The 22,275-nt window shown below is 45.4% G+C and overlaps 1 protein-coding gene across 1 annotated transcript in view; it reads left to right on the forward strand.

Moving 5' to 3' along the window:
* The window catches only part of tmem130 (transmembrane protein 130), a 28,433-nt gene extending 14,974 nt beyond the window's left edge, over window positions 1-13,459 (forward strand). Inside the window, exon 8 of the mRNA XM_070856675.1 lies at window positions 12,031-13,459. Coding sequence (XP_070712776.1) covers window positions 12,031-12,252 — 222 coding nt within the window. The 3' untranslated portion in view covers window positions 12,253-13,459. The remainder of the gene's footprint in view (window positions 1-12,030) is intronic.
* Window positions 13,460-22,275: the final 8,816 nt, after the last annotated feature.

Below are 22,275 nucleotides of genomic sequence, written 5' to 3' on the forward strand. Positions count from 1 at the left end.
AAACGGTAAGTGTGAAGACCTGCACAAAAAGATTAGTCTACTTTTCTTTATTTCTTTCACAGGGATTTAGATAGATGGGGTCCCCTGAAGAATTTCTGGTGTGTTTTTTTATTGTTTTGAAATTTTTTTATTTGATCAGTTCCCCCCTCCCTGGGCCTGACTCAATCCTCGGCCGTATTTTGCCGAGGATCTCATTTGCCGCCCAGAATGGGAGCTACCGCCCGCTGCCGTCGGTCATCCCACATTTTTTCATGTAACTTCCGCCCAAAGTACCGTCGGGATCTCAGTGGCCCTTTGGGCAGTATTTGGGTGGAACTTAGCTTTCACCAAACTCGGGCCCCTAGAATAATAATCATGGGGGATTTGAACTACCCCAATATAAATTGGACAGAAGAGGTAGGTAAAGGGGATAAGGGAATGGAGGTCATACAAAGTCTACACGACTCCTTTTTACCCCAATATGTAAAAAGCTCAACAAGGGAGGACTCGTTATTGGATCCAGTAATGGGGAATGAACCAGAGCAGATAAGAGAAGTAAAAGTAGGGGAACATCTAGGCAATAGTGACCATAATATAATATGCTTTAAGATGATAATAGAGAAGGACATGAGTATGATGGAAACCAGGGTAATAGATTGCAGAAAAGCTGATTTTGAGAATAGAACTTGGGAAAATAAAATGGGCAAGAATATTGCCAAAAACCGATGTAGAACAGCAATGGGAAACATTTAAAACCGTGTTCAACAGAGTGCAGAAACAATATATTCCACTAATAGGAAAGAACAAACTAAACACTAATGAGACTCCATGGATGAATAAAGCCATAAGGGACAAATTGAGGGTAAAGAAAGAGGCATACATTAAGTACATAGTCAGCAGGGGAGAGCATGATAAGGGAGAATACAAAGAGATTAGGAGAGAAGTCAAAAAAACAATTAGGAAGGCAAAGAGGAACTATGAAATTAAATTACCAAGAAACATAAAACAAAATAGTAAAATATTTTGCAGGCACATCAATAAAAATAGGAAGGTTGGGATGGGAATAGGGTCATTAAGGGATAGACTGGATAATACCACAGGTAATGATAGAGAGATGGCAGAAATATTAAATCATTATTTTGCTTCAGTATTTACCAGGGAGATAGAACCGGTGGACATGACATTGGATGATGAGATAAGAGCATTTAAAATAAAAAAGAGGATATATTAAATAAACTAATCAAACTCAAAGAGGATAAAACCCCTGGTCTGGATGGATTGCATCCATGCATTTTAAAAGAATCTAGGGAAGAGATAGCAGAGGCATTACGACAAATATAGGTCCCTTACAGTCAGAATCAGGTGAATTTATAATGGGGAACAAAGCGATGGCAGACCAATTAAACAAATACTTTGGTTCTGTCTTCACGAAGGAAGACACAAATAACGTTCCGGAAATATTAGGGGACCGAGGGTCTAGCGAGAAGGAGGAACTGAAGGAAATCCTTATTAGTCAGGAAATTGTGTTAGGGAAATTGATGGGATTGAAGGCCGATAAATCCCCAGGGCCTGATAGTCTGCATCTCAGAGTACTTAAGGAAGTGGCCCTAGAAATAATGGATGTATTGGTGATCATTTTCCAACAGTCTATCGATTCTGGATCAGTTCCTATGGACTGGAGGGTAGCTAATGTAACACCACTTTTTAATAAAGGAGGGAGAGAGAAAATGGGGAATTATAGACCAGTTAGCCTGACATCTGTAGTGGGGAAAATGGTGGAATCAATTATTAAGGATGAAATAGCAACGCATTTGGAAAGCAGTGACAGGATCGGTCCAAGTCAGCATGGATTTATGAAAGGGAAATCCTGCTTGACAAATCTTCTAGAATGTTTTGAGGATGTAACTAGTAGAGTGGACAAGGGAGAACCAGTGGATGTGGTGTATTTGGACTTACAAAAGGCTTTTGACAAGGTCCCACACAAGAGATTGGTGTGCAAAATTAAAGCACATGGTATTGGGGGTAGTGTATTGACGTGGATAGAGAACTGGTTGGCAGACAAGAAGCAGAGAGTCGGGATAAATGGGTCCATTTCAGAATGGCAGGCAGTGACTAGTGGGGTGCCGCAGGGCTCAGTGCTGGGACGCCAGCTATTTACAATATACGTTAATGATTTAGATGAAGGAATTGAGAATAATATCTCCAAGATGACACTAAGCTGGGTGGTGGTGTAAGCTGTGAGGAGGATGCTAAGAGGCTGCAGGGTGACTTGGACAGGTTAAGTGAGTGGGCAAATGCATGGCAGATGCAGTATAATGTGGATAAATGTGAGGTTATCCACTTTGGTGGCAAAAACATGAAGGCAGAATATTATCTGAATGGTGGCAGATTAGGAAAAGGGGAGGTGCAACGAGATCTGGGTGTCATGGTACATCAGTCATTGAAAGTTGGCATGCAGGTGCAGCAGGCGGTGAAGAAGGCAAATGGTATGTTGGCCTTCATAGCTAGGGGATTTGAGTATAGGAGCAGGGAGGTCTTACTGCAGCTGTATAGGGCCTTGATGAAACATAGAAACATAGAAACATAGAAAATAGGTGCAGGAGTAGGCCATTCGGCCCTTCTAGCCTGCACCGCCATTCAATGAGTTCATGGCTGAACATGCAACTTCAGTACCCCATTCCTGCTTTCTCACCATACCCCTTGATTCCCCTAGTAGTAAGGACTTCATCTAACTCCTTTTTGAATATATTTAGTGAATTGGCCTCAACAACTTTCTGTGGTAGAGAATTCCACAGGTTCACCACTCTCTGGGTGAAGAAATTCCTCCTCATCTCGGTCCTAAATGGCTTCCCCCTTATCCTTAGACTGTGTCCCCTGGTTCTGGACTTCCCCAACATTGGGAACATTCTTCCTGCATCTAACCTGTCTAACCCCGTCAGAATTTTAAACGTTTCTATGAGGTACCCTCTCATTCTTCTGAACTGCAGTGAATACAAGCCCAGTTGATCTAGTCTTTCTTGATATGTCAGTCCCGCCATCCCGGGAATCAGTCTAGTGAACCTTCGCTGCACTCCCTCAATAGCAAGAATGTCCTTCCTCAGGTTAGGAGACCAAAACTGTACACAATACTCCAGGTGTGGCCTCACCAAGGCCCTGTACAATTGTAGCAACACCTCCCTGCCCTTGTACTCAAATCCCCTCACTATGAAGGCCAACATGCCATTTGCTTTCTTAACCGCCTGCTGTACCTGCATGCCAACCTTCAATGACTGACGTACCATGACACCCAGGTCTCGTTGCACCTCCCCTTTTCCTAATCTGTCACCATTCAGATAATAGTCTGTCTCTCTGTTTTTACCACCAAAGTGGATAACCTCACATTTATCCACATTATACTTCATCTGCCATGCATTTGCCCACTCACCTAACCTATCCAAGTCACTCTGCAGCCTCATAGAATCCTCCTTGCAGCTCACACTGCCACCCAACTTAGTGTCATCCGCAAATTTGGAGATACTACATTTAATCCCCTCGTCTAAATCATTAATGTACAGTGTAAACAGCTGGGGCCCCAGCACAGAACCTTGCGGTACCCCACTAGTCACTGCCTGCCATTCTGAAAAGTCCCCATTTACTCCTACTCTTTGCTTCCTGTCTGACAACCAGTTCTCAATCCATGTCAGCACACTACCCCCAATCCCATGTGCTTTAACTTTGCACATTAATCTCTTGTGTGGGACCTTGTCGAAAGCCTTCTGAAAGTCCAAATATACCACATCAACTGGTTCTCCCTTGTCCACTCTACTGGAAACATCCTCAAAAAATTCCAGAAGATTTGTCAAGCATGATTTCCCTTTCACAAATCCATGCTGACTTGGACCTATCATATTACCTCTTTCCAAATGCACTGCTATGACATCCTTAATAATTGATTCCATCATTTTACCCACAACCGATGTCAGGCTGACCTGTCTATAATTCCCTGTTTTCTCTCTCCCTCCTTTTTTAAAAAGAGGGGTTACATTGGCTACCCTCCACTCCATAGGAACTGATTCAGAGTCAATGGAATGTTGGAAAATGACTGTCAATGTATCCACTATTTCCAAGGCCACCTCCTTAAGTACTCTGGGATGCAGTCCATCAGGCCCTGGGGATTTATCGGCCTTCAATCCCATCAATTTCCCCAACACAATTTCCCGACGAATAAGGATTTCCCTCAGTTCCTCCTCCTTACTAGACCCTCCGACCCCTTTTATATCCGGAAGGTTGTTTGTGTCCTCCTCAGTGAATACCGAACCAAAGTACTTGTTCAATTGGTCCGCCATTTCTTTGTTCCCCGTTATGACTTCCCCTGATTCTGACTGCAGGGGACCTACGTTTGTCTTTACTAACCTTTTTCTCTTTACATATCTATAGAAACTTTTGCAATCCGTCTTAATGTTCCCTGCAAGCTTCTTCTCGTACTCCATTTCCCCTGCCCTAATCAAACCCTTTGTCCTCCTCTGCTGAGTTCTAAATTTCTCCCAGTCCCCTGGTTCTCTGCTATTTCTGGCCAATTTGTATGCCACTTCCTTGGCTTTAATGCTATCCCTGATTTCCCTTGATAGCCACGGTTGAGCCACCTTCCCTTTTTTATTTTTACGACAGACAGGAATGTACAATTGTTGTAGTTCATCCATGCGGTCTCTAAATGTCTGCCATTGCCCATCCACAGTCAACCCCTTCAGTATCATTCGCCAATCTATCCTAGCCAATTCACGCCTCATACCTTCAAAGTTACCCTTCTTTAAGTTCTGGACCATGGTCTCTGAATTAACTGTTTCATTCTCCATCCTAATGCAGAATTCCACCATATTATGGTCACTCTTCCCCAAGGGGCCTCGCACAACGAGATTGCTAATTAATCCTCTCTCATTACACAAAGTCTAAGATGGCCTCCCCCCTAGTTGGTTCCTCGACATATTGGTCTAAAAAACCATCCCTTATGCACTCCAGGAAATCCTCCTCTACCGTATTGCTTCCAGTTTGGTTAACCCAATCTATGTGCATATTAAAGTCACCCATTATAACTGCTGCACCTTTATTGCACGCACCCCTAATTTCATGTTTGATGCCCTCCCCAACATCACTACTACTGTTTGGAGGTCTGTACACAACTCCCACTAACGTTTTTTGTCCTTTGGTATTCTGCAGCTCTACCCATATAGATTCCACATCATCCAAGCTAATGTCCTTCCGAACTATTGCCTTAATTTGCTCCTTAACCAGCAATGCTACCCCACCTCCTTTTCCTTTTATTCTATCTTTCCTGAATGTTGAATACCCCTGGATGTTGAGTTCCCAGCCCTGATCATCCTGGAGCCACGTCTCCGTAATCCCAATCACATCATATTTGTTAACATCTATTTGCACAGTTAATTCATCCACTTTATTGCAGATACTCCTTGCATTAAGACACAAAGCCTTCAGGCTTGTTCTTTTAACACCCTTTGTCCTTTTAGAATTTTGCTGTACAGTGGCCCTTTTTGTTCTTTGCCTTGGGTTTCTCTGCCCTCCACTTTTCCTCATCTCCTTTCTGTCTTTTGCTTTTGCCTCCTTTTTGTTTCCCTCTGTCTCCCTGCATTGGTTCCCATCCCCCTGCCATATCAGTTTAAATCCTCCCCAACAGCACTAGCAAACACTCCCCCTAGGACATTGGTTCCGGTCCTGCCCAGGTGCAGACCGTCCGGTTTGTACTGGTCCCACCTCCCCCAGAACCGGTTCCAATGCCCCAGGAATTTGAATCCCTCCCTGTTGCACCACTGCTCAAGCCACGTATTCATCTGCACTATCCTGCGATTCCTACTCTGACTATCACGTGGCACTGGTAGCAATCCCGAGATTACTACTTTTGAGGTCCTACTTTTTAATTTAGCTCCTAGCTCCTTAAATTCGTTTCGTAGGACCTCATCCCTTTTTTTACCTATGTCGTTGGTATCAATGTGCACCACAACAACTGGCTGTTCTCCCTCCCTTTTTAGAATGTCCTGCACCCGCTCCGAGACATCCTTGACCCTTGCACCAGGGAGGCAACATACCATCCTGGAGTCTCGGTTGCGGCCGCAGAAACGTCTATCTATTCCCCTCACCATTGAATCCCCAATCACTATTGCTCTCCCACTCTTTTTCCTGCCCTCCTGTGCAGCAGAGCCAGCCATGGTGCCAAGAAATTGGCTGCTACTGCCCTCCCATGATGAGTCATCCCTCTCAACAGTACCCAAAGCAGTGTATCTGTTTTGCAGGGGGTTGACCACAGGGGACTCCTGCACTACCTTCCTTGCACTGCTCTTCCTGTTGGTCTTCCATTCCCTATCTGGCTGTGGACCCTTTCCCTGCGGTACGACCAACTCGCTACACGTGATACTCACATCATTCTCAGCATCGTGGATGCTCCAGAGTGAATCCACCCTCAGCTCCAACTCCGCAACGCGGTCTGTCAGGAGCTGGAGGCGGATACACTTCCCGCACACGTAATCGTCAGGGACACCGGAAGTGTTCCTGAGTTCCCACATGGTACAGGAGGAGCATAACACCCGACCGAGCTCTCCTGCCATGACTTAACCCTTATATACACTTAAATTGGCAACAATGTTAAAAGTTACTCACTGATATAGAAGAGAAAAAAGAAAAACTACTCACCAATCACCAGCCAATCACTTACCCTCTTGGCTGTGACGTCACCTTTTGATTTCTTTCTACTTCTTTTTTGCCTTCTCCCTGTAGCTGCACAAGTCACGATTTTTATAGGCCTCTCCACGCACCTCCTCGACGCTGCTCCCGACTGCCGCTGACGCTGGGCCCCGGACTCCCTGCTGTGCCTTTTATAGGCCTCTCCACGCACCTCCTCGACGCTGCTCCCGACTGCCGCCGACGCTGGGCCCCGGACTCCCTGCTGTGCCTTTTATAGGCCTCTCCACGCACCTCCTCGACGCTGCTCCCGACTGCCGCCAATCCTGGGCCCCGGACTCCCTGCTGTGCCTTTTATAGGCCTCTCCACGCACCTCCTCGACGCTGCTCCCGACTGCCTCACCTGGAATATTGTGTTCAGTTTTGGTCTCCTAATCTGAGGAAGGACGTTCTTGCTATTGAGGGAGTGCAGCGAAGGTTCACCAGACTGATTCCGGGATGGCAGGATTGACATATGAGGAGAGACTGGATCGACTGGGCTTGTATTCACTGGAGTTTAGAAGAATGAGAGGGGATCTCATAGAAACATATAAAATTCTGACGGGACAGGACAGGTTCGATGCAGGAAGAATGTTCTCGATGTTGGGGGAGTCCAGAACCAGGGGACACAGTCTAAGGATAAGGCGTAAGCCATTTAGGACTATGAGGAGAAACTTCTTCACTCAGAGAGTTGTTAGCCTGTGGGATTCTCTACCGCAGAGAGTTGTTGATGCCAGTTCATTAGATATATTCAAGAGGGAGTTAGATATGGTCCTTACAGCTAAAGGGATCAAGGGGTATGGAGAGAAAGCAGGAAAGGGATACTGAGGTGAATGATCAGCCATGATCCTATTGAATGGTGGTGCAGGCTCGAAGGGCCGAATGGCCTGCTCCTGCACCTATTTTCTATGTTTCTATGTTTCTACACATCTTTAATCATTCATTAGAAAAAGGTGCAGCACCAGAGGACTGGTGGATAACTAGCGTAAACCTATATTTAAGAAGGGGGATACTTTAGTCCAGTCAACTTAACATCGGTGATAGGAAAAATAATGAAATCCCTACTAAAGGAGAAAATAGAACATCTGGAAACCAAAAATATAATACTGAATAGTCAGCATGGATTTCAAAAGGGAAAGTCTTGCTTGATCAACCTCATTTAATTTTTTGAAGAGGTAACAGAGAGAGTAGACAAGGGTAATGCAGTAGATGTAATTTATCTAGATTTTCAAAAGGCCTTCGATAAGGTACCCCGTAATAGAAAGCTATGGATTTATATAGAGCCTTTCATAACCACCGGATGTCTCAAAGCACTTTACAGCCAATTCATTACATTTGGAGTGTAGTCACTGTTGTAATGTAGGAAACGCAGCAGCTAATTTATCACAAACAGTAATCTGATAATGACCAGATAATCTGTTTTTGTTATGTTCATTGAGGGATAAATATTGGCCAGGACACTTTTGTTAAAATAGTGCCACAGGATCTTTTACGCCCACCTGAGAGGGCAGACGGGACCTCGCTTTAATGTCTCATCCGACAGTGCAGTACTCCCTCAATACTACACTGGAGTGTCAGCCTAGATTTTTCATGTTCAAGTTCCTGGAGTGAGACTCAAACTTACAACCTTCATGACTCAGAGATGAGAGAGTGCTACTCACTGAGCTACAGATAACACTAATGGATAAGGTCAGAGAATGCAGAGGCAGGTGACAAGTAGCAGAATGGATAGCTAGCTGGCTTCAAGACAGAAAACAGAGAGTCGGGGTAAAAGGAGCTATTCACAGGAGCAGAAGGTGGGTAGTCGTGTTCCACAAGGATCAGTGCTGGGACTGCTGTTGTTCACAATTTATATGAACGATTTGACTTTTGAATCAAAAACACAATTTCTAAATTTGCGGATGACACCAAATTGGGGGGATAGTCAATACTGAGGAGGACTGCAACAAATTACAGGAGGACATTAATAAACTTGCAGAATGGGCATATAATTGGCAAATGAAGTTTAACACAGATAAATGTGAGGTATTACATTTTGGTAGGAAGAATAGGGAGGTCACTTATTACTTGGAGGGTGTGAGTCTGGGTGGGGTAGAGGAATAAAGGGATCTCGGATACAAATACACAAATCACTAAAAGTACTGACACAGGTTAGCAAGGCCATAAAAAGCAAACCAAGCACTCGGGTTTATTTCTAGAGGGATAGAATTGAAAAGTAGGGAAGTTATGCTAAACCTGTATTGAACCTTGGTTAGACCACACTTGGATCACTGTGTACAGTTCTGGTCGCCATATTATAAAATGGATATAGAGGCACTGGAGAGGGTGTAGAGAAGATTTACAAGGATGATACCAGAAATGGGAGGATATACATAACAGGAAAGGATGAACAGGCTGGGTCTCCTTTCTCTTGAAAAAAGAAGGCTGAGGGGTGACCTAATAGAGGTCTTTAAAATGATGAAAGGTTTTGATAGAGTGGATACAGAGAGAATGTTTCCACTTGTGGGGAAGAGCATAATTATAGGCCATCAATATAAAATAGTCACCAAGAAATCCAATAGGGAATTCAGGAGAAACTTCTTTACCCAGAGAGTGGTGAGAATGTGGAACTCGCTGCCACAGGAAATGGTTGAAGTGAACAGTATCGATGCATTTAAGGGGAGGCTAGACAAGCAAATGAGGGAGAAGGGAATAGAGGGTTATGCTGATAGATTTAGATGAGGAAAGACGGGAGGAGGCTCGAGTGGAGCATAAACGCCGGCATGGAGTGGTTGGGCCGAATGGTCTGCTTCTGTGCCGTATATCCGATGTAATCCTCTGTAATGCTATGAACGTAGCTCTAGACTTAACTATTCCAACGCTCTCCTGGTCGACCTCCCACCTTGCACCTTCCGTAAACTTGAGCTCATCCAAAACTCGGCTGCTTGTGTCCTATCATGCACCGTTCCGCTCACCCATCACCCTCTGTGCTCGCTGACCTACTTTGGTACCTGGTCCGGCAATGCCTCAATTAAAATATTCTCATCCTTGTTTTCAAATCCCTCCATGGCCTCGCCCCTACCTATCTCTATAATCTCCTCCAGCCTCACAACCCCCCGAGATCTCTGCGCTCTGCTAATTCTGGCCTCTTGCAAATCCCCGATTTCTATCGCTGCACCATTGGTGGCCGTACCTTCAACTGCCTGGGCCCCAACTCTGGAATTCCCTCCCTAAACCTCTCCGCCTCTCTCCCTCTCTCTCTCCTTTAAGACACTCGTTAAAACTTCCCTCTTTGACCAAACTTTTGGTCATCTGTCCTGATAGCTCCTTATGTGGCTCGGTGTCAGTATTTGTCGATAACGCTCCTGTGAAGCGCCTCAGGTTGTTTTACTGCATTAAAGGCACTATATAAATATAAGTTGTTGTTGTTATTATCAACCTAGCACATTTGCAAATTAAGCAGCCCTTCTGTCACTTTAAGATAATTAGTTAATTAGGTGATTAGGAAGGAAGAAGTCGTGATAACTGACATGACAGCATGAAAGAATAATCTCCTGGTACTTAATGGTTTTCATGGAAAAAAATCATCAAAAAATCATTGCAATCACAGAATTGATCCCAAAATACTGTCAGAAATCCCGGATTCCCATTAATAATAAAAAATAACATTTGACATATTCAGTTGCCATGAACCAGTCACCCTCTTTAGCAACAGGTGGAATCGGAGTCTGTGATCCCGAAATACAACAACAAAAACAACATGTATTTATATAGCGCCTTTAATGTAGTGAAACGTCCCAAGGTGCTTCACAGGAGTATTATGAGATTTTTAAAAATTGTCACTGAGCTGCATAAGTAGAAATTAGTGCAGGTGACCAAAAGCTTGGTCAAAGAGGTAGGTTTTAAGGAGCGTCTTGAAGGAGGAAAAAGAGGTAGAGGCGGAGAGGTTTAGGGAGGGAGTCCCAGAGCTTGGGGCCTAGGCAACAGAAGGCACGGCCACCGATGGTTGAGCGATTATAATCAGGGATGCTCAAGAGGGCAGAATTAGAGGAGTGCAGACATTGTGGGGCCGGAAGAGATTACAGAGATAGGGAGGGGCGAGGGCCATGGAGGGATTTGAAAATAAGGATGAGAATTTTGAAATTGAGGCGTTGCTTAACCGGGAACCAATGTAGGTCAGCGAGCACAGGGGGTGATGGGTGAGCGGGACTTGGTGCGAGTTAGGCCACAGGCAGCCGAGTTTTGGATGACCTCAAGTTCACATAGGGTAGAATGTGGGAGGCCAGCCAGGAGTGTAGTGGAATAGTCAAGTCTAGAAGTAACAAAGGCATGGATGAAGACTTTAGCAGTGGATGAGCTGAGGCAAGGGCGGAGACGGGCGATGTTACGGAGGTGGAAATAGACGGTCTTAGTTATGCTGCGGATGTGTGGTTGAAAGCTCATTTCAGGGTCAAATATGACACCAAGGTTACGAACAGTCTGGTTCAGCCTCAGACAGGAGTTGGGGAGAGGGATGGAGTCAGTGGCTGGGGAACGGAGTTTGTGGTGGGGACCGAAAACAATGGCTTCCGTCTTCCCAATATTCAATTGGAGAAATTTTCTGCTCATCCGATGTAGGACAAGCAGTCTGACAATCTAGAGACCGTGGAGAGGTCCGGAGAAGTGGTGGTGAGGTAGAGCTGGGTGTCGTCAGCGTATGGTACAAAATACCAGTCATGATGCAGGAATTCCTTGTAATGTAAAGAAATTTGACTCACTTTAACCCAGTGGCCTTTGTAGTACTGAGGGAGTGCTGCACTGTCGGAGGTGCTGTCTTTTGTTAAACCGAGACCCCATTTGGGTGGATATAAAAGATCCCACGTCACTATTTTGAAGAAGAGCAGGCAAGTTCTCCCCAGTATCCTGGCCAATATTTATCCCTCAACCAACATCACCGATTATCTGATCATTATCACATTGCTGTCTGTGGGAGCTTGCTGTGTGCAAATCTGGCTGCCGCGTTTCCCAAATTACAACAGTGACTACAGTTCAAGAATACTTGATTGGCTGTAAAGCGCTTTGGGACTTGCTGAGGCCATGAAAGCAGCTATAGCAATGCATGCCCTTGTTGTAAATTGGGCTTTGTAATTGCTTGAGTACTCCACAAGATGGCACAGCAGCACACACAATAGATGTGTGAGAGCCAGCCCTCTGAGTCACTCGGCCTCTGAGTCACTCGGCCGCTGAGTGACGGAATCATTCAGCAAAGACGGAGGCCATTCGGCCCCTTGTGTCTGTGCCGTCTCTCTGAAAGCGCTATGCCATTTAGATGTTGGCGTTGTGTCTGACAGCAAGATTTCTGATTCCTGTTTTGTTCCTTTTTTTAAGGTAGCAGATTTCGATTTCTCTCCAGTCACAGACAAGCCAGGGCAAGAGGCTCGGGTTCTGTGCCGGAGGAATACTCAGATATGCTGCATCCCTCGCCGCCCTCTGCAGGACCAGTCGTACAATCACAGTGCAAGAGAAGTCCATGCACTCCTGAAATTCAGCCATACCCCACTCCAGGATTACACCCAAAGGCCTGAAGCCTGTCCCTTTCGCCCTTTATGAAGTTGCTTGGCTTTATTTTGCTGAACAATCTGTACCAAGCCACCAGCCTGGATTATACTACTAATGGGCATGTTTCCTTCACTCCTGTGCCAGTACTGAGGGAGTGCTGCACTGTCGGAGGTGCTGTCCTTCGGATGAAACTTTAAACCGAGACCCCGGCTGCTCTCTCAGGTGGATGTAAAAGATCCCACAGCACTTTTGGAAGAAGAGCAGGGGAGTTCTCCCCGGTGTCCTGGACAATGGCACTGAAATCCCGGCCTCCCCAGGTCTGTACGGACTGTGTACAGGGTGTGTACAGGGTGTGTACAGGGTGTGTGCGGGGTGTGTGCGGGGTGTGTACGGGTGTGTACGGAGTGTGTACGGAGTGTGTATGTGTACGGGGTGTGTACGGAGTGTGTACAGGGTGTGTACGGAGTGTGTACGGAGTGTGTACGGGTGTGTACGGGTGTGTACGGGCTGTGTACGGGCTGTGTACGGGGTGTGTACGGGGTGTGTACGGAGCGTGTACGGAGCGTGTATGGGTGTGTACGGGTGTGCACGGGGTGTGCACGGGGTGTGCACGGAGTGTGCAGGAATGTGTACGGGTGTGTACGGGCTGTGTACGGAGCGTGTACGGAGCGTGTACGGGTGTGTACGGGTGTGCACGGGGTGTGCACGGAGTGTGCAGGAATGCGTACGGAGTGCGTGCGTGGTGCGTGCGGGGTACGTGCGGGGTGCGTACGGAGTGCGTACGGAGTGCGTGCGGGGTGCGTGCGGGGTGTGTGCGGGGTGTGTACAAGGTAGGTGTGTGTGTACGGACTGTGTACGGGGTGTGTACGGAGTGTGTACGGGGTGTGTACGGGGTGTGTACGGGGTGTGTACGGGGTGTGTACGGGGTGTGCACAGGGTGCGTACGGGGTGTGTACAGACCCGGGAAGGCATCGCAAAAGCCGGTTTTCAGAACACAATGCGTGTGCGCTGGAAACCGTCTTTTCCGATCTCTCGAGCTGGAGCTTAACAGATCCTCCGCATCTCGGGAGCGAGGACATTTGCACGGGCAGATTGCGGGATTTACCCATATCTTGCCCGGCAAATGTCCTCAAAACTCTTGTGCCTGATAAAAGCAGGCACATAGCCAACTGTTACAGGCATAAGAGTTTAAAAACATACAAAAATATAATGAAATGAAATTTTAAAAACACATATTTTTAAAAACCCTGCCCACTACGTTACATTTATTTTTAACTATAATTAAAAAAACTTTTTAAAAACTCGTAAATTTTTTTTCTCTCAGATATTTATTAACTTTAATTTCAATTAATTTTAATTCAGTGAGGTGCGTTTTTTATTTTTTATCACATGTGTTTAGTGTGTTTGTTTTTTCCCTCATTAATAGCAATGAGAACTGGTAGATACGGAGTTATTGCTATTAATGAGGAAGCTGTGGAATACTGTACCTGATTGGCTGAGCAGTCACATGTGACTGCACCGTCTCCGTGGGAACCTGGAGGACGGGAGCGCGTTTTGCAGCGCGGGAAGAGAGGGCCTCCCCACCGGAATCCCACGCTCCTCCCGGGACCACCAGGTACTTTCATAGAAATGTTTCAGGTCGGAGGCATCTGCCCGCGGGAAGCCTCCGACCCCAATTTCAGCCCCAATATTTATCCCACAACCAACATCACTAAAAAAAACAAATTGTCGGGGCATTATCACTTTGCTGTTTGTGGGAGCTTGCTGTGTGCAAATTGGCTGCCGCATTTTCTAAATTACAACCGTGACTACACTTCAAAAATGTACTTCATTGGCTGTAAAGCGCTTTGGGATGGCCTGAGGTTGTCAAAGGCGCTATAGAAATGCAAGTCTTTCTTTCTTTCTGCCATTCCTGTCCATTCTTTTAGCAGTTTTACCACAACTGGGAATAATAACTTTAAGTACCTGGACTTCCTAAAGTGCCCGAATATTTTGACCGTTTACGTGAGCCTGATCTTGACTGCTTGTTTTTCTGTGTGGCTAGCTCACTAGCACTGGAGGTTCTCGTTAGCATTAGCCGTCAGATCCACACACATTCCCAGAGTCAAATCCAGGCTGTCAGAACCAAACACACAGTCACTTTACAAAGCCCTTCATTAAAATTCAGCAGCTAAAGAAAAGCAGGCCGTTTCTGCTCTGTGTTGGTATATAGTTGAGTGAGATTTCAAGGCTGCAAAGGCAGGTGAATCCGTTTTAACCAATTATTGCAGTGACTTCATACTGTGTAACTCGGCTCAAACATGCAGTTGTTTTTTGTCCTTTAACGTTTATATCTAAGCCTCCATTCCAGATTTGTTGTCGGCAGATTTGTGAATCATGTAATGATGCAGCATCGAAGGAGGCCGTTGGCCCGTCATGCCTGCGCTGTATTGGTTGTTATTTATTTATTTGTTTTATTTTAAGAGTGTGGAGATAAAACTGGCCTACAACAGTCATCATCATCATAGACAGTCCCTCGGAATCGAGGAAGACTTGCTTCCACTCTAAAAATGAGTCCTTAGGTGGCTGAACAGTCCAATACGAGAACCACAGTCCCTGTCACAGGTGGGACAGATAGTCGTTGAAGGAAAGGGTGGGTGGGACTGGTTTGTCGCACGCTCCTTCTGCTGCCTGCTCTTGATTTCTGCATGCTCTCAGCAATGAGACTCGAGGTGCTCGGTGCCCTCCTGGATGCACTTTCTCCACTTAGGGCAGTCTTTGGCCAGGGACACCCGGATGTCAGTGGGGATGTTGCACTTTATCAGGGAGGCTTTGAGGGTGTCCTTGTAACGTTTCCTCTGCCCACCTGGGGCTCGTTTGCCGTGAAGGAGTTCCGAGTAAAGCGCTTGCTTTGGGAGTCTTGTGTCGGGCATGCGGACAGTGTGGCCTGCACCAGTAACACGCGAAGGGCTCATAGCAGATCTGCAGCCCCGATTTATGGTGTGCCTGATTTCCCTTTCCATCGGGAAAGAGGCCGGTGATTCGCTACGTGTGTCTTTCAAGCTACTGTTACAGGCTGATCTCATTACTGCAGGGGGTTGGACTATAGGAGTAGGGAAGTCTTACTGCAATTGTACAGGGCTTTGGTGAGACCACACTTGGAGTACTGTGCACAACCTTGCTCTCCTTATCTAAGGGAGGACATACATGCCTTAGAGGCGGGGCAATGAACCTTCACTGGATTAAGAACATAAGAAATAGGAGCAGGAGTTGGCCACTTGGCTCCTTGGCCTGCTCCGCCATTCAATAAGATCATGGCTGATCCGATCATGGGCTCAGTTCCACTTCCCTGCCCACTCCCCATAACCCTTTATTCCCTTAACCCTTAAAAAACTGTCTATCTCCGCCTTAAATATATTCAATGACCCAGCCTCCACAGCTCTCTGGGGCAGAGAATTCCATAGATTTACAACCCTCTGAGAGAAGAAATTCCTCCTCATCTTAGTTTGAAATGGGCAGCCCTTTATTCTAGGACTATCTCCCCTAGTTTTAGTTTCCCCTATGAGTGGAAATATCCTCTCTGCATCCACCTTGTCGAGCCCCCTCATTATCTTATATGTTTTGATACGATCACCTCTCATTCTTCTGAACGCCAATGAGTATAGGCCCAACCTACTCAACCTATCTTCATAAGTCAACCCCCTCATCTCCGGAATCAGCTTAGTGAACCTTCTCTGAACAGCCTCCAATGCAAGTATCTCCTTCCTCAAATATGGAGACCAAAACTGTACGCAGTACTCCAGGTGAGGCCTAACCAATACCCTGTACGTTGTAGCAGGACTTCTCTGCTTTTATACTCTATCCCCCTTGCAATAAAGGCCAACATTCCATTTGCCTTCCTGATCACTTGCTGTATCTGCATACTAACTTTTTGTGTTTCATGCACAAGTACCCCCAGGTCCCTCTGTACTGCAGCACTTTGCAATTTTTCTCCATTTAAATTATAATTTGCTTTTCTATTATTTCTGCCAAAGTGGATAACCTCACATTTTCTCACATTATATTCCATCTGCCAAGTTTTTGCCCACTCACTTAGCCTGTCTATATCCCTTTGCAGATTTGTTGTGTCCTCCTCACAATTTGCTTTCCCACCCATCTTTGTATCATCAGCAAACTTGGCTACATTACACTCAGTCCCTTCATCCAAGTCATTAATATAGATTGTAAATAGTTGAGAACCCAGCACCGATCCCTGCGGCACCCCACTAGTCACTGTTTGCCAACTGTAAAATGACCCATTTATCCCGACTCTCTGTTTTCTGTTAGTTAGCTAATCCTCTATCCATACTTATATGTTACACCCAACCCCGTAAGCTTTTATCTTGTGCAATAACCTTTTATGTGGCACCTTATCGAATGCCTTCTGGAAATCCAAATACACCACATCCACTGGTTCCCCTTTATCCACCCTGTTACATCCTCAAAGAACTCCAGCAAATTTGTCAAACATGATTTCCCTTTCATAAAACCATGAGCATGATTGAATCATGCTTTTCCAAATGTCCCACTACTGCTTCCTTAATAATGGACTCCAGTATTTTCCCAACGACAGATGTTAGGCTAACTGGTCTATAGTTTCCTGCTTTTTGTCTGCCTCCTTTTTTCAATAGGGGCATTATATTAGCGGTTTTCCAATCTGCTGGAACCGCCCCAGAATCCAGGGAATTACAACCAATGCATCCACTATCACTGCAGCCACTTCTCTTAAGACCCTAGTGTTGTGTATGGAGACAGAGTCAGACTGAACACTGTGAGCTCAAAGTAAAGTGTGACCGTAGTCTTTTATTGCAGGTCTCCAGAGTGCCTCTCCAACCTGTGAAACCTCCTTAAATACCTGTGCTCCCAAGGGATTATGGGATCCCTTGGGACTCCAGGGGATGAGCCCTCTGGTGGCTGTACAGAGTAAATACAAGTATACATATATAACACCTAGGATGTAAGCCATCAGGTCCAGAGGATTTGTCCACCTTTAATCCCATTATTTTACCTAATACTACTTCATTAGTGATAGTGATTGTATTAAGTTCCTCCCTACCTATAGCCCCTTGATTATCCACTATTGGGATGTTTTTAATGTCTGCTACTGTGAAGACCGATACAAAATACTTGTTCAACGTCTCTACCATTTCCCTGTTCCCCATTATTAATTCCCCAGTCTCATCCTCCAGGGGACCAACATTTACTTTAGCCACTCTTTTCCTTTTTATGTACCTGTAGAAACTCTTACTCTGTTTTTATATTTCATGCTAGTTTACTTTCATAATCTATCTTCCCTCTTTTAATCATATTTTTAGTCGTTCTCTGCTGGCTTTTAAAAATTTTCCAATCCTCTGGCCTCCCACTAGTCTTGGCCACATTGTATGCCCTTGTTTTCAATTTGATACCCTCCCTTATTTCCTTAGTTAGCCACGGATGGTTATCCCTTCTCTTACAGTCTTTCCTTCTCATTGGGATATATTTTTGTTGCGAGTTATGAAATATCTCCTTAAATGTCTGCCACTGCTCACCAATCATCCCATACTTTAATCTATTTTCCCAGATTGATTCCTGGAATGAGGAAAGATTGAGTAGATTGGGCCTATACTCTCTGGAGTTCAGAAGAATGAGAGGTGATCTCATTGAAAAAAATATAACATTCTTAAGGGCTTGACAAGGTAGATGCTGAGAGGTTGATTCCCCTGGTGGGAGAATCTAGAACTAGGGGGTCACAGTCTCAGGATAAGATGTTGACCATTTAAGTCTGAGATGAGGAGGAATTTCTTCACTCGGAGGATTGTGAATCTTTGGAATTCTCTGCCCCAGGGGGCTGTGGATGCTCAGTTGTTGAGTAAATTCAAGGCTGAGATCAATAGATCTTTGGACTTATAGAATCTTAGAATGGTTACAGCCTGTGCAGTCTCACTGCAGGAGCCCTTCAGCTAGTTCCACTCCCCTGCACTTTCCCTGAAGCCCTGCAAAATTGTTTTCCTTCAGGTACTTAGCCAATTCCCTTTTGAAAGCCACGATTGAGTCTGCCTCCACCAACCTTTCAGGCCGTGCATTCCAGATCCTAACCACTCGCTGCGTAAAGAAGTTTTTCCTCATGTCGCCTTTGGTTCTTTTGTCATTCGCCTTAAATCTGTGTCCTCTGGTTCTCGGCCCTTCCACCAATGGGCACAGTTTGTCTCGATCTACTCTGTCCAGACTCTTCATGATTTTGACTCCAGAGGAATCAAGGGATATGGGGATCGGGCGGGAAAGTGCAGTTGAGGTAGAAGATCAGCCATGATCTTATTGAATGGCAGTGCAGGTTCGAGGGGCCGAATGACCTACTCCTGCACCTATTTCCTATGTCCTTATGATCCCAGCCACATCCTCTCCCTCTCCGCTGGGCGGGACCATTCATGTCGGTATACGGGAGAGACAGATATAAGCATACTGATATCAGGAAATTCTTCATCACACAAAGAGTGATCAGTGGATGGAACAAACACACAGATAGACTGTTTCCAGAGAATGTCAGCAAGTGGTAGCAATTATAACTCATCCCTGTTAACCCAGAAACCTCAAAAAGCTGAGCAACTGCTTCAAAGAAGCTCACATTATCAGCCCCTGATATGTGAGAGGATGTAGTGACAGAGGAATTGGAACTTAAATCGTAGCAAGGCTCATCAAACACTCAACCGGTATTGCAGGAAAATACAACAAACGTACGACAAAGCTTAAAGCGGGCCTCCGACCATCAATTCCTTAATTCTTAGTCTCGCTGATGCAATTTACCCCCCTCCAGAGTCTGGGTGAGAGACCCATCATCACCTAACTCCCCATCTTTGCACACACACTTTCTCCACTTAGAATACTCCCTCTTCATTCCCACGCTTATCTTCGACTCCCCTTCTTTTCAACCTGGCACCACTTCCACTGTCAACACAGTCCTTGTTGCTATATTTATACCACGCTCACACCTCGATTAATGCTGGAAGCTTTACCCTCACTCTCCCTCAGTTAATGGCACTCTACCCCAATTGCCCAATTAAAACTCACTCACCCCATTCCCCAATTAATGCTCACTCTCCCCATTCCCCAATTAATGCTCACTCTCCCCATTCCCCAAAGAATGCTCACTCTCCCCATTCCCCAATTAATGCTCACTCACCACATTCCACAATTAATGCTCACTCTCCCCATTCCCCAATTAATACTCACTCTCCCCATTCCCCAATTAATATTCACTCTCCCCATTCACAAATTAATGCTCACACTCCTCATTCCCCAATTAATGCTCACTCTCCCTATTCCCCAATTAATCCTCACTCTCCCCATTACCCAATTAATGCTCACTCTCCCCATCCCCCAATTAATGCTCACTCTCCCCATTCCCCAATTAATGCTCACCCTCCCCATTCCCCAATTAATGTTCACTCTCCCCATTCCCCAATTTAAACTCACTCTCCCCATTCCGCAATTAAAGCTCACTCTCCCCATTCCCCAATTAATACTCACTCTCCCCATTCCCCAATTAATACTCATTCTCCCCAGTCCCCAATTACTGCTCACTCTCCACATTCCCCAATTAATGTTCACTCTCCCCATTCCCCAATTAATACTCACACTCCCCATTCCCCAATTAATGTTCACTCTCCACATTCCCCAATTAATGCTCACTCTCCCCATTTCCCAATTAATGCTCACTCTCCCCATTCCCCAATTGATACTCACTCTACCCATTCCCCAATTAATGCTCACTCTCTCCATTCCCCAATTAATACTCACTCTCCTCATTCCCCAATTAAAACTCACTCTTCCCATTCCCCAAATAATACTCACTCTCCCCATTCCTCAATTAATACTTACTCTCTCCATTCCCCAATTAATAATCACTCTCCCATTCCCCAATTAAAACTTACTCTCCCCATTCCACAATTAATACTCACTCTCCCCATTCCCCAATTAAAGCTCACTCTCCCCATTCCCCAATTAATGCTCATTCTCCCCATTTCCCAATCAATACTTACTCTCCCCATTCCACAATTAATACTCACTCTCCCCATTCCCCAATTAATTCTCACTCTCCCCATTCCCTAATTAATACTCACTCTCCCCATTCCCCAATTTAATACTCATTCACCCATTCCTCAATTAAAGCTCACTCTCCCCATTGCCCAATTAATACGCACTCTCGCCAGTCCCCAATTGATACTCACTCTCCCCATTCCCCAATTAATACTTACTCTCCCCGTTCCACAATTAATATTCACTCTCCCCATTCCCCAATGAATACTCACTCTCCCCATTCCCCAATTAATACTCACTCTCCCCATTCCCCAATTAATACTCACTCTCCCAATTCACCAAATAATGTTCACTCTCCCCATTCCCCAAATAATGCTCACTCTCCCCATTCCCCAATTAATACTCACTCTCCCAGTCCCCAATTAATGTTCACTCTCCGCATTACTCAATTAATACTCAGGCTCTCCATTCCCCAATTAATATTCACTCTCCCCATTCCCCAATTAATGCTCACTCTCCCCATTCCCCAATTAATGCTCACTCTCCCCATTCCCCAATTAATGCTCACTCCGCCCATTCACCAGTTAATGTTCATGCTCCCCATTCCCCAATTAATGTTCACTCTCCCCATTCCTCAATTAATGCTCACTCTCCCCATTCCCCAATTAATACTCACTCTGCCCATTCCCCAAATAATGCTCATTCTCCCGATTTCCCAATTGAAGCTCACTCTCCCCATTCCCTAATTAATACTCACTCTCCCCATTCCCCAATTAATGATCACTCTCCCCATTCCTCAATTAATGCTCACTCTCCCCATTCCTCAAGTAATACTCACTCTCCCCATTCCCCAATTAATGCTCATTTTCCCCATCCCTCAATTAATGCCCACTCTCCCCATTCCCCAATTAATACTCACTCTCCCCATTCCACAATAAATACTTGCTCTCCCCATTCCCCAATTAATACTCACTCTTCCCATTCCCCAATTAATACTCACACTTCCCATTCCCCAATTGATACTTACTCTCCCCATTCCCCAATTAATACTCACTCTCCCATTCCCAAATTAATACTTACTCTCCCATTCCCAAATTAATATTCACTCTCCCCATTCCCCAATTAATGCTCACTCTCCCCATTCCACAATTAGTACTCACTCTCCCCATTCCCCAATTAATGCTCACTCTCCCCATTCCCCAATAAATGCTCACTCTCCCCATTACCCAATTAATACTCACACCCCCATTTCCCAATTAATGCTCACTCTCCCCATTCCCCAATTAATACTAACTCTCCCCATTCCCCGATTAATGCTCACTCTCCCCATTCCCCAATTAATACTTACTCTCCCCATTCCCCAATTAATACTCACTCTCTGCATTCCCAATTAATACTCACTCTCCCCATTCCCCAATTAATACTTACTCCCCCCATTCACCAATTAATACTCACTCTCCCCATTCCCCAATTACTGCTCACTCTCGCCATTCCCCATTTAATACTCACTCTCCCCATTCCCCAATTGATGCTCACTCTCCCCATTCCCCAAATAATACTTACTCTCCCCATTCCACAATTAATGCTCACTCTCCCCATTCCCCCAATTAATACTCACTCTCTCCATTCCCCAATTAATGCTCACTCTCCCCATTCCCCAATTAATACGCACTCTCCCCATTCCCCAATTGATGCTCACTCTACCCCATTCCCCAATTGATGCTCACTCTGCCCCATTCCCCAATTACTGATCTCTCTCCCCATTCCCCAATTAATACTCTCTCTCCCCATTCCACAATTAATGCTCACTCTCCCCATTCCCCAAATAATGCTCACTCTCCCCATTCCCCAATTAATACTCACTCTCCCCATTCCCCAAATAATGCTCACTCTCCCCATTCCCCTTTCGTGCTCACTCTCCCCATTCCCCAATTAATGCTTACTCTCCTCATTCCACAATTAATGCACACTCTCCCCATTCTCCAATTAATGTTCACTCTCCCCATTCCCCAATTAATGTTCACTCTCCCCATTCCCCAATTA

Source organism: Pristiophorus japonicus, chromosome 15 (genome assembly GCF_044704955.1).
Source record: "Pristiophorus japonicus isolate sPriJap1 chromosome 15, sPriJap1.hap1, whole genome shotgun sequence".
Lineage (NCBI taxonomy): Eukaryota > Metazoa > Chordata > Chondrichthyes > Pristiophoridae > Pristiophorus > Pristiophorus japonicus.